We start from the raw sequence: 12301 nt of genomic DNA, 5'->3' as shown, positions 1-12301 counted from the left end.
GTCGCCGTGCGGCTGGAGGCGTTTATGGGGAGGGCTTGCTGACCACTCTCTTTGTGTCCCTAGAATCCACCTGCCCCACAAAGGTGTCTTCCCTTGTCTCCAGGGCAGCCAGCCCGGCCGATGGGGATCCAGGAGGATAAAGCACCGGCCGGCGGTGTATAAGTATGTGGTATTTTTATTGGCTTGCGCAGGCTGCGCAGTTCCAGCAGCTGCTCCGACGCTGCTGCTCGAGAGCTCTCCTCCCTCCCACCCACGTCTCACCCCACGTCACCCTCTTGTGTCTGCACTAACCAAGGCCACCAAAAGCCAGGCTGCTGCCTGCTGCGTGTGTCGCTAACCTTGTGCTAGAGGGCAGCTCGCTGCCGGACCTCCCTCTGCTAACGTGGCGGCCCCGTCCTGCTGTGTTTGGGTTGAAGGCATGCCAAGGGCTTCCTCCTCCATGGCCTGGCTGTCGTGGGCATGAGGGCTGTGGCACCCGGGCCCTGTGCAAGCCGAGCACTTTAAAAACCTGAAATGGCAGCACACAGAGGGTGGTTTAGCCGAATGGTGAAGCAGCCTGATGTTCAGCTGGGCTGAGCATGCCAGCCGTGATGGGAAACCAGGGAAATCATGAGTGCAGGGAGCTAACACCTGGACTAACCGTGCTGCTGGGGGCTCAGGAGTGTTCCCAAGGAGGTGTGGAGACAGCAGCCGTCCCGATCGTGGGCTCCTTACACCAAAGCCCCTGTGGAGCAGCACATCAGCCTGGTGAGGCCTCGTCTGCCCTGCTTCTTGCCGTGTGTTACACGGCTCCTCGGGGTGTCACCCACCCACACAACGTCCCAGACCTCTCCGGGTTTCCTGCTCGTCACCCAGCGCGCTCTCTGTGATCGCAGCGGTCTCCAGCTCACCAGACCTTACAGATGCACAAGTCTCGTGCCTCGGTGCCGCCTGGGAGCCCCGTGGGTGGAGGTGCTGCGGGTGACAGCAGCGTGCCTGTCGGGTAGCTCTGCACGCTGCAGGCGGATGGGGTTTGGAGAGGCCCAGAGTGCTGCGGGTTGAACACCAGAGGGCATGGTCGCTCTTCTGTGCTGCGCGCTGGAGGGATGCCGGGGAGGGAAGAGCTCCCCAGACAGTGCCAGCACTTTCCTTGGGGCTTGCTGGGGCTGCGTGCCATGGGATGGCCCTCCTGCAGGCCTGGTCTCCTTGCTTCTGATGGTTTTTCTCTCCCCCTTTGTACAAGGGAGCTGTCAGAGCGCCTCTCGTGCAGCCCACACAGTGCTTCCCTTCTCCTAGGGTTAAGGTCAGTGCTGGAGCGCATGAGGAGCAGAGAAAGGGTGAGCAGAGCGGGGCAGCCCTGCCCTAACAGCCTGAGGTCAAGCGTTAGCCCCTGTCCAGAAGGGCAAATCTTCACCTAGGATCTGCTCCGCAAAGCAGAGCGCAGTGGGAGAGCCCCTCAGAGTGCAGCAAGTGGCAGCAGACCAGGGGATAAAGGGATGAGGGAACAGAAGAGAAGGAAGCACATGAGGGCAGAGAGGCAGAAGGCAATCAGAGCAAAAAGTGCGGAGGAAAAAAATCAACTTGTCTCCCTGCCCTTCCATTTGTAACGGGGACAAGCTGACCTTTAGCAGAATCAAAAAGTTTAGCAGTGACTCTTTTTAGAGTCACTTCAATCTGTACCTGAGAGGGGGAAAAAAAAGACTGCGTAACCCACTGCCACGGGGTGAAAAAGACACCAGGGGTTGGATGTGATACCAGCAACAAGGTCACAGCTAAGCCAACAAGCACCCTTTGGGGTGTGAGTCGCAGCTTAGTCACAGGGTCACGGTGACAGCTGGGGATGCAGAAGCAGGAGGTGCCTTTCCTGCCCCAGCCTCAGCCATGTGTGGGGACCTGATTTCTCAGAGGTGCTGAGCCCTGCCCCTGGTTTCGGGCCCTGCTCCTTTCCCCCAGGCACCTGTGGTTGGGGTCCCTTATCCCATGGGAAGCTGGCCTCGGGGCTGTGTGGGGATTGGTGCTTGTTTGCACTGGATGGACAGCTAGCCCTATCACCATTTTAATTTCCTCTTTGATAAATACACCACAAAAACACTCTGCCAGTCCCACCGAGCAGATCTGAACGGGGATAGCTCAGGGCTCTGCTCCTAGCACCCCTCAGGACCCTCTTCTCCCTCAGCTGGGGTCGCAGCCTGTCCCACAGCCACCAGGGTTGTCAGGACACAGGAACCCGCTGGTGGCAGCCGTCCCTGTCCCTGTCCCTGCGGGGTGTGCAGGCAGAGCTGGAGCTGCAGGCTACGGGGAGGGAGGAGGAAGGAAGCAGCCTGGTGCGAGCAGAGGGCAGAGCGCGCCGGCCCGCAGCGCCTGCCGGATTGGAGCGGGGAGAAGGCAGAGCTCGGCACGCAGATGCTTCCTGCTGCCTGCCCCTGTGTCTCCAGCTGCCTTCCCTGCCAGCAGCCTGAGAGCAGAGCCAAAACAGCCCCTACGCGGGGCTGAGGTTTGCCTACATGTCCTCTCCCGCCGCCTTGCAGAGGCCGCCGGGTCCACCCGCGTGACAGCGCGGTGGCGGTGGCTCAGCCATGGGGCCTGGCTCCCGTCTGGTTCACGGCTTCCTGTGAGTGGCTTTAGAGATACCCATCGGCAGCGCTGCCGCGGGAAGGCAGCCGGCCCTGCCTGCCTCTGCTGCTCTGGCAGCGCTCTGCGTTGACGTTTTGTTGTTATCGTTTTACTGTCTCCTCTCTGCGGTCCCCGAGGAGCGCTGGGCACGGTCCGAGCGCACGCACGCTCGCGCACAGAAAGAGCTCCGGCTCTAATTTTAGCCGTGACGTACGCGGGGGGAGCGAGCAGCCGGGAGGAGGCCGGGTGTGAAGGGATGAGGTCCCAGCTGCAGGGCCCTGCGGTGACTCACCGCGGCCGCCTGCGCGTCTGCCCGAGCTGGTCACCAGCGCTCGCTTCAGCGCCGGCCGCGGCGGGTGACTCCTTCCTTGGGGCATCTCGGAGCGAGGCAGCTGCCGCCGCTGTCCCTGCACCAGGGCCCCTCGCCGCAGCAATAACGCGCTCCTGAAGGCCGCCTGCTCCTCAGGCCGTGCAGAGCCCTTTATTTTTAACGATGGCCCAAGGAGGTGGGGGAGAGTGGCCCATCCCGTGATCCTCCCCGCGTTGCTTCGAGGGAAGCAGTTGCATCCCACGTTTGCAGAAGTGGTTTGGTTGTGAAAGGCTGAGGAGACATCACCTTGCCGTGTCATCTTCAGGTGCTTGTGCCTGAGGGGGGCACCCTGCTCCAGCACCCACCTGGCGCAGCGTGCTCTGCGGGATCAAACCAGGGCTGGTGCTCTATGGGGGCCCCGAGCTGGGTACCGAGGCACGGTCCTTTCCCAGAGGCCAGGCAGCTCCCCGCAGGGGTCTCCTGAGCTGGGGTCGGCACAACGTGTCTCCCTGCTCTGTGAGCGGGCTGGAGGGAGGTTATTAACACGCATCATTAGGTTTGGTCCTTGTACTTCACCAACTGAGAGTGGGGCGCATGGATTTGGCACATGGGATGCTTTTGGGGGGGGAGAGCCGCTTTGAGATGTCCTCAGGCACCGAGGGGGTGAGTGGCGTGGTGCTAGGGGTCCCCGTCTCTTTCTGGGTCCCTTCTGCGTGCGTCTGTCTCGCTCGGGGCAAGCCCGCCCGGGGCTGCTCGCAGAGGAAGTGCAGTTGGTTATTTTAACGAGCGCTGTCAGGGTTTGCAGCGCGGGGAGGAGGCGGAGGGAGCAGCGAAGCGCTCGCTCGCCAAACTAGGACTTGGTCGCAGAGGGACGGCCCGCCGCTGCTCCTCGGCCGCTGCCGCCCGCTCATCACCTGGAGGGACCTCAGCGCCGCTCCGGATCAGGTCACAGAGGCTTTTCCCCATGCTCTGCCCTCCCTTCCTCTCCTCCTCCTCGTCCCCGTGTTTTCCTGCTTTCATTTGTGCTCGGTGGGGGAAGGGAGGGGATGGGGGACGGAGCCCGTAGCTGGTGGGTTTGGTCTGAGCAGGTGCCGTGTCCCACCACGCCGGGTAGGGGCAGGGGGGAGCAGACCCCTGAATCACCCCCAAAACCCTCACCCTGCTGGCTGCTGGAGGCAGGATCGAGCCGCAGCCATCTCGTGGGCTATGAGTGATCCCTGGGGCTGGCACGGGGGCTCTGGGAAACCCAGCACTGTGGCACTTTGCAGCACTTGGCTGCTGCTTCCCCTGCCAGAGGTGGGTTTCCAGCCGCACACTCTGCTTGCTGGTAGGCACGGGCTGTGTCCTGCCAGCCTGTGCGGCACGTGGAGGGCAGGGGGGAAGAGCAGGGGGAAAGCTGTGGTGTAGGGGGACAGCCCATGCCAGCTGCTTTGTCTCAGAATAGTTTTTTTGGGGGGTACAGGGCTGCCTTCTGGGCTCCTGGCATCTCCCCTGGTGCTGGTGGCACCCGCTGCTTTTGCTGGGGGTGGTAGGATGCCCTTCTGCTCCCTGCTGCAGGCTGGTGTCCTGCCGGTCTCTGTGTTTCAGTGCCTGTAGCTGTGGGCCTGAGGCTCCCTCGGGAGGTCTGTGCGGCCCCCTGGCACCGGACATCACTGCCTGAGCTCTGCATCCCTCACACTGGCACTTTTTCTCTGTGCTTTTTTCCCTGTCTCTTCCATTGGGATGCTGCCAGGGTCCCCAGCCCAGGCTGGCTCCGTGCTGGGGAGTTTCCCCCAGCTTCCCACATGCTGGGGAGCCGGGCTCAGGCAGCTGGACTGCCGGACTGGCCTCCCTTTAAATAGCATCTCCCTTGGGTCCCTCCTCTACGTGAGGCACAGAGCTGTGTATACCGAAGGAGGGGATCAGCTCTGGGGGGGGACAGCAGGCATCTGCTGCAGGAAGCAGAGCCTGGCCCTTCCTGCGCTCCCAAAATTGCCGGGGCCAGCCTGCCTAACCCACTGCTGCTTCGCTGCTCTCCAGAGGGAGCTTTGGGAGATAAGGAGCTTTTTAACATCCGTCCCAGCCTGGGTCGGGGTGATGCTGATGAGACCAAAATAGAAACTGCACGGACTGCTGCTGCCCCATCCCCTGCTCTCGCCTGGCCCCTGTGCGCTGCTGTTGTTTGCTCACCCTCTGCATTTCCTCGTGGATAATTCGCTACCCTGGGCTGCTGGTCCAGACGCTCGGCTCTTGGCACAGCAAACAAACACAGCAGTGGCTTGTATAAATCAGCGCTGTCCAATTTCTTGATAACCAGGAGGCAGGTTGTTTAGTGTAGTGGCAAATAAACTTGGTAATGTTATGATGGTGGAAAGTTGTCAAGGGATATGAATGCGCAGACTCAGCCCGGGAGCCTCCAAGGAGACAGCTTTAGTTTAAATTAAGACAAAACTCCATCTTCCATGGATTTTGGGAAGGAAATCAGATTGTTGTAATGGGAACATTACTCTGAGCCCGAGGGCTGGCAAACTCCTGACTTTATGAAACATAAGTGGAGGGGCTGAGCTAGCCTGGCAGGCGAGCCTTAAATCAAGCCTGAGGTACGCTGCATATGGCAGTGGGTCCACACAGGAGCGGTGCTGAGCACCCTGCTGTGAAACCGTCCCAGTGCTGCGAGCCTTGGGGTGCTGGCTGGGGCTTGGGACTGGAGGAGCAAGGAAGGTGAGGGCTGTGCCATGCCGTGCCCTGAAGGGTTGCGTGTCGCACCAGAGGGGCTCGAGGTTGGCCTGGTTTGCGCTGAGAAGGCAGCGAAGGGGCAGTGGGACCAGAGCTTGGAGAGAGGCAGGATGGAGGTGGGATTATGCCAAGAACTGTAGAAAAAAAAAGCACGAGGCCCTTCTGCTCCCAGACCCTGCTCTCCCCAGCAAGCCCCACCTTGAGAACATTTTCTCATGAAGGGCCAGGCAGGAGGTGGGACAGCCGGTCCCTTTTGCCTTATTTTGGTCAAGGCCTGGCCAAGCGGTGGGGACTGTGTTCGAATCGCTGCGTGGGCTCGGGTAGTTCCTTCAGCGTCGCTTTGCCCCTTGGACAAGCTTCCTATGAGAAACTGCAAAGCCACAGCGTTTCCTTGCTTCCCTGCAGCCACCCCACGTGAGGCAGCTGCGACACGGGGACATGAGATATAACAGGCTCAGGGCACACAGACACTTATCTCGTGGCCAAAATCAGGCTCCCGTGACACAGTGAAGCGAGGTGCTGGTGGACAAGATCAGCGTGTGCAGGGACAGGGCTGGGGTGCGTGTTGAGGACTGCTGTAGGAGGGGAGTGCAAGAAGGGGTTGGTCAGTGACTTTTTTCCTTCTGGCAGTTGGGAAGCGTGTTGGTGTGTGATGAGACAAATGGGAACTACTGGGGTCTGACAGACGAGTTTCCTCTTCCCGCTGACAAGGCCAGAGGGAAGCACCGAGGGTCCTGCTTTAACCCACTTGCTGAGCTTGGTGGTGGCAGAGTCACCTGACGGAGCTGCCCAAAAGGCTAAAAATGGTGTGGGATTAAAATCAGCGGTGGCTGCCTGCAAAGCCTGGTCTCGTCCTCATGTGTACTGTGTGGTAATCTGCCCGAGGCAGCAGGAGGGGCGCTGACCTGGTGCCCTTTCCCTGAGCCCTCACTGCCAGCTGGGCTATCGGGGCTGTCCCACAAAATTCCAGTCTCCTGAAATAAAGCGTGTGGGTGAGCTTTCCATCTGGCCATCCTCTGCAGGGATCCCATTACCTTTCAGTGCCAGACTTAGTGGGTGTTTAGGGCAGGTCCCTGTGATGGCACTGCTGCGAGGTCACGGAGCAGAGGCTTGTCGTGTGCGAGCAGGAGGCTGCAGATTCTGCTTTTGCTAGGCCACGTGCCTGGGGTGGGTGATCGGCGGCCTCTGTGCTAGGTCTGCAACCTGTTGCTCTCTCATCTGCTCTGTGTGTGCAGACCTGGCTGCAGAGTGTCATGATTTGCACAGCACATGCAAGCTTTACAGCACGGGGAGGCCCAGCTGGTGTAGCTGCCTGTCCCTTGTGAGTCAGAGCAGCCCTGGCACCTTTGGTTTGGCCAACCAACACACAGCCCTAAGGGTTGTACTCTCCTTCCCTGCAGTGTGAGGGTGTCCACAACTCAAGGTGTCCTCGGCCACAGGCCTGCTGTGCTCATGCAGCTCGGGGGCCTGCAAGTGAGGTGCTGTGCATAGGCGGTGGTACTTGTTGCATGAAATGAATAAATCTGAAAATAGAAGGCCCATGGTCCACCCTTCACAGCACTTTGAAAGGCTCACAGTTTGGAGGGAGCCTTCCTGCCGCTGTGCTGGAGGTATTTTTGGCTGCCTCAGGCCCACGAGCCGTGCCCGGGCGTGCAGCACTGCTCTCACACATCAGCTGTGGTGCTGAATGGGAAGGAGGCAGGCTGGTGGTGCTGCTACATGAGAGCTCCTGCTCTCGTTTATGCAGGAGGCAGGCACTACAGTCCCCACCGCGATGACTGCCGAGGGCTTGTGCAGCCCACAGGCGCTGGCTGCTGCCGTCCTGCTCTGGTGCTAGTGGGGAGACGCCTGCCCCTCGCTTCGGGGCCGGCTGAGAGCTCAGCGCGGATTATTCTCAGACCTTTTGGCCCCCGAGGCCCTCGTTCTCACGGCCTTGCCCCCTTCGAGCAGCTTCTGCCTCTGTCTGAGTTGTGTGATGTCGGACAGATTACAGCTGGAGTGGAAATTCTGGGCAGAAAGGAACTGCGCGGAGTTTGGGAACTCGCTCGCCTCGCTGTAACCAAAGCCCTGAGGGCTGTACCACATCTTGACCAGCGTGCTCCCTTCCCCATCCAGCACGGGCACCTTTCTCAGCAGGCTTCTCCACGCAGGTCACGCTTCCCAGTGCCTCAGGGGAGCCCAAGGGAGAGGAGAGGCCAGCAGCTGATGTCTGGGAGCAGGGACAAGGGGACGGGTTCTCGGCAGAGGCAGCGTGGGGACAGCAGTGTACATGGGAAGGCAGAAAGGACGGGGGAGTGCAAGCTGATGACGGGAAATGAGGCTGAAGGCAAGCTGCAGTGTGTCAGCGGGGCAGGGATAGCAGCAGCTCCCTGGGTGGGCTCCCAGGCTTTTGTCCCTTGGTCCCCCAAGTGTCCTGACAGGGAGGAGACAGAGACAGAAGCCCAGGAGATCTCGGTGTCACACATGGGTGGCTGTTAATAACACGCCTTTGCCGTGGTTGAGCTGTGCAAGTCAACCGTCCTGGCCTGGGGAAGGCAGCCTGTAAGCTGCAGTGGGCTCTGGTTTGCATGCTGCCAGCCCGGGTGCCACAGCAGCAGCCCAGCAGCAAGCCTGGCTTCAGAGACTCAGCCAGGACGGGCCCTCGTCATGGAGCAGGGTGAGACTCAGGCTCGTTTCCCTCACTGTAGCCCAGTGGTTGGAAAAAATGCATTTCCAGCCGACTAAGTAGAGGCTTGCTGAAAGGTCTGGAGGAGCTGATGGCGTTTTTCAAGTCCAGACTTCTCTAAGGCCCAAGGCTTGTCGGTCATGCAGCCAGGAGTGTCCTAAGTGGGGGCCTCTTGCCACCTTTGGTGCAAGCGAGAGGCAGCCTGGCATCGTTCTTGCTTCTGGGCACTGTCAGGAGGACGCCGGACTGTTGGAGGGGCAGAAGGAATGATAACACAGGAAGGACCAAGCAGATCATGGGCATGATCAACATAATACCTAAGGTTTTACTTGAGGCTTCTGGAGCAAAGCAGAGTGATGGACCTGAGCATCAAGAAGCTCTCCATGATATAGGCAGAGCCTGTGCCTTGAGGGATATTGCATGTTTGGGTGCAGGAGTCTGCATGTTTTGTTTTATAGCTACCTGAGGGCAGCACACACCCTGGGATATGTCCCTGCTTTAGCAACATCTCTGCCACCAATGCCAGGCAGGAGCGTGGGAGGCTGAGGAGCTCTGAGAGGTCTGGTTAGAAAAAAAACTCCCAAAAGCTCCGATTGCAGATCTTGAGCAGGCCAGAGTTGATCTCTCCTTCCTTATTCACAGGAGATTGAAACGATAAAAGCTGCTTGTAAGTGGCACTGATATCCTAGTACATGCAGCAGTGTTTCCTTCCCCTCCCACCCTGCAGATGCCAGACTGCCCCCTTACCTAACAGCCCAGTGATGCAGCCTGCAGAGCTGCAACAAGCACCGGCTGCTCTCTGTCCTGCCTCAGCTGCAAGCAGTCTCTTAAGAGAAGGGAGATCACAGAAATGCTGGTAGTGTTAGGCCAGGAGCATCCAAGACTCAGCTCTCCTTAGTCTCCTCTCCGCCCAGCTCACGGTTCCCCAGCTGCTCTGCACACAGCTTTGGTGGTGCACATCAATCCTGGGCACCCCATGTGGGCAGTCCATCTGCACTGCCAGCAGCAGCTCTCGACACCTTCGATACAGCATTCGGACCTCAGGCTGGGAGCCAGTTGCAAGCAAAGGGGATATCTTCACCATCGGATCTGAGCTGCCGCACGGCGCTGGTGTGGGCTGTCAGATGACTGCCCAGCAATAACCTTCACCACTGGTGGCTGAAGCGTGAGTCCATGTGCCACTTTCTGACAGCTCTGAAGATAAAAAGAGCTGTAATCAGCTAGTAACCAAACTTAAATGTCAAGCCAAGGTTGTTCTAGCAAGTTTCCTCATGCGACTGTGGTGCGAAAAGGAAGGAAGCTGTGTTGAGAGATCTTCCTGCCCATAGCAGCAGCTCAGCAAGCACTGCACCAGCTTCATGTCAGTGGGATATCTGGGGCAGAAGGGAGCATCCCTTCAGCTCGTTTGGGATGGAGTTGGACAATTACATCTCCCCCAGTAGTTTAAACCAGTCAAGAAGAGTTTGCTGCAGTTTGCCGTACCCAGGCAGTTCTCTCTGGTGTTGTTTTAACGTGTTTCATTTCCTCAGACAATTTTAACACCTGTTGGTGATGATGCAATTTGCTGCACTGTCCCTCAGACGAGGGAGAAACCCACATTGCTCACTGTGATGGAACTGGAGGAATCCTTCCGAGGAGATTGCACTTTGGTTTTGCTTTTGGTTCAGCAGGGCTTTAGCTCCCCTGATGCTGGAACTGCAGATTCCTCTGGAGAGCATCACTGCACTTTTTTCCCTCCTTGTCTGATATTGCTGAGTACAAACATGGCAATAAGATGAGAAAATGAAGAGCAAGCTCCTTTGCATAGCCAGGCTGGACGAGATGGAACCAAGCCTTGCCTTCTGCAAAAATACAGACTCTGCTTTAGACTCCTCTCAAAGAAACAGAGGCATAGTCCAATGTGCCTCTTGCTTGCGGTACAAGCACTGAGCAAAAGCTCCAGAAAATAGCATGTATGTACCATCTAATATGCATACACCAGAAAGGGAAGCTTCTGTCTGAAAAAAAATGCCTTTTTGCATGGATCTCAGGGTGTTGGGTTTGGATCATGGTGTTCTGACGGTCTTCAAGCATTGCTGACCTGCAAGCGAGTGCCTAAAAGAGCGTGACTAGGGAGGAAGAAAGATGTGAGCGCAGCAGATGCTAATCCTAGTGCCGTGGTGGTTGGCGTGCTCTGCCCTGGTGAAGGGTAGAGGAGCAGCCTTTTCAGCACAGAAGTTGTTGAGAGCTGTGGGGGTGGCAGCTGGTGTATGCCTGCGTAATCTCGAGTCCCCTGCCTTTGTAGCAACTGACGATCCAGAAGTTTGCTTCTACCAAGCTGCGGGTGCCAGTGTTTTTTGAGTTACCCTCAAATAAATCCTCTCTGTTTAGAGGCTGAAGACAAGCGGTGGCTGGAGAGCTGGAAGAGAAGCAGTAGCTCTGGAGGACAGGAGTGCTGGTGCTAGTCAGCCAGCCTCTCCCACTCAGACATTTGCATGCCAAGCTGAGAGCGCTGAAACCACTGCGGCAGCAGCTTCCATCTGTGGCCCCACGGACAGCTGCCACGTCCTGGCAAGCTGTCAGGCTTGGAGGGCTGGGCAGGGAAAGGTCAAGAGACCTGTTAAAGCTCTTTCCAAAGCGAGGGGGAAGCTTTGAGCAGCACAGATAGGATGTTTTTCCTAGCTTTCCTCTGCTCCAGCTCTCTCCGCCAGACTCTGCTAAATGTGCCTGCCCCACTTTGACTTGCCTGACCTTTTTCCTTCTTTCGTGCTTAGTTTCCATTTGCCACAAATTCTGCGGGGCTGCTGCTTGTGCCGAGTGCTTACGGCTGGGACACCAAGAGTGCCAGCACCAGGGGAGCAGAAAGCAGGGGGGCAGTGGCCAGGGCTGACCTTGCCGAGAGGTGCCGGGACTGCTGTCCTCCGGGCAGCAGGGCAGGAGCTTGTCCTCAGAGCACTCCAGCAGGTGTTTCTGAGACTCCCTCCCTGTGCTAAGCTGTGAAAATAGATGGAGAGACTGCCTTAAAAAAGAGCTTTGGCTCTGAGCTTGAGGGGAGGGAGAGCCCCGTGGCCCAGCTGCTGGCGGTGGCTTTAGCAGGTGCCGGTCTGAGCCCCGCCACACATCGCAGCACCCAGCTCCCCGCCGTGTCCCTGCTCCTGCCCCCCATCCCCGCCATGCCCCACAGATCCGCGGGGAGCCTCGTTAACTCCTGATTTCTGTGCCAACAGCCACCACCCGCCCGTGATGGAAACCTTTTTTAAGAGGCATTTTGGGAGGAAGGGCTCACCGGGGCCGCGGCGTACCAGCGTGGTGGCTGTGCCCACCAGCAAAGCCCGCCGCCGCTCCCAGGCCGGGCTGCCCTCCGCCTCCTTGGCCCAGCGCCGCCGCGGCTCCAGCACCGTGCCGCTGCCCCTCTCCTGCCTTCCCCTGCCCCGCCGCAGCAGCCCCCGGCGCCGCTCCAGCACCACGCCGCCCTGCCTCAGCCCCCGCTTCGCCGTGCAGCAGCACCGCGGGGGCCGGCTGCCCGCCATCGATGCCCAACTTCTGGGCCACCCCATGCTGCTGGCCGGCCCCCTCCCCGACGGAGAGGAGGGTGATGGGGCGCCACACACCGACACCTCCATCTCCTGGCCTCTGGAGGATGGCGGTGGCCACGCAGCGAGCGGCGAGGCGGAGCGGGGCGGGCGGTGGGCCGAGGAGAGCTGGCTGACCATGCTGCCCCGGCTGCGGCCGCTGCAGGCCGGGCTGCTGTCGAGGGGTCCCCGCTGCCTGCGCCGCACCTCCTCCCACGTCCTGCCCACAGACAGCGGCTGCGGCCGGGTGCCCCACGGCCTGCCGGGCCGCTACCGCCGCCTGAGCCAGCGCCGCCGCTCCAGTGACGCCCTGCGGCCCGGGCTGCTGTCCCCCGGCCGCGCGTGGCGGCTGGCCCAGCAGTGCGCGGGGGCAGCCGGGGCCGCCTTCCCCGAGTGCTTGGGACCGGAGCCCGCCTGCTGCCCCGACGGCTGGAGCCCCCGGCTGCTGTATGTATGGCAGGGCGCAGG

The 12301-nt window shown here is 59.6% G+C and overlaps 1 protein-coding gene across 3 annotated transcripts in view; it reads left to right on the top strand.

Annotated features, from left to right (window-relative positions):
* The window catches only part of DGKZ (diacylglycerol kinase zeta), a 40169-nt gene that overhangs the window by 6582 nt on the left and 21286 nt on the right, over positions 1–12301 (top strand). For 2 of the 3 annotated variants that reach the window (XM_027459258.3, XM_027459256.3), the window contains exon 1: positions 11489–12280. The exons of the other annotated variant lie outside the window; for it this stretch is intronic. In XM_027459258.3, coding sequence (XP_027315059.2) covers positions 11505–12280 — 776 coding nt within the window. In that variant the 5' untranslated portion in view covers positions 11489–11504. Of the gene's footprint in view, positions 1–11488; positions 12281–12301 lie in introns of those variants that run through there. 3 annotated transcript variants of the gene reach the window in all.

Source organism: Anas platyrhynchos, chromosome 5 (assembly GCF_047663525.1).
Source record: "Anas platyrhynchos isolate ZD024472 breed Pekin duck chromosome 5, IASCAAS_PekinDuck_T2T, whole genome shotgun sequence".
In the NCBI taxonomy this organism is placed as follows: domain Eukaryota; kingdom Metazoa; phylum Chordata; class Aves; order Anseriformes; family Anatidae; genus Anas; species Anas platyrhynchos.
Note: the sequence above shows the minus strand (reverse complement) of the source record. Positions and strands in the feature narration are given on the sequence as shown.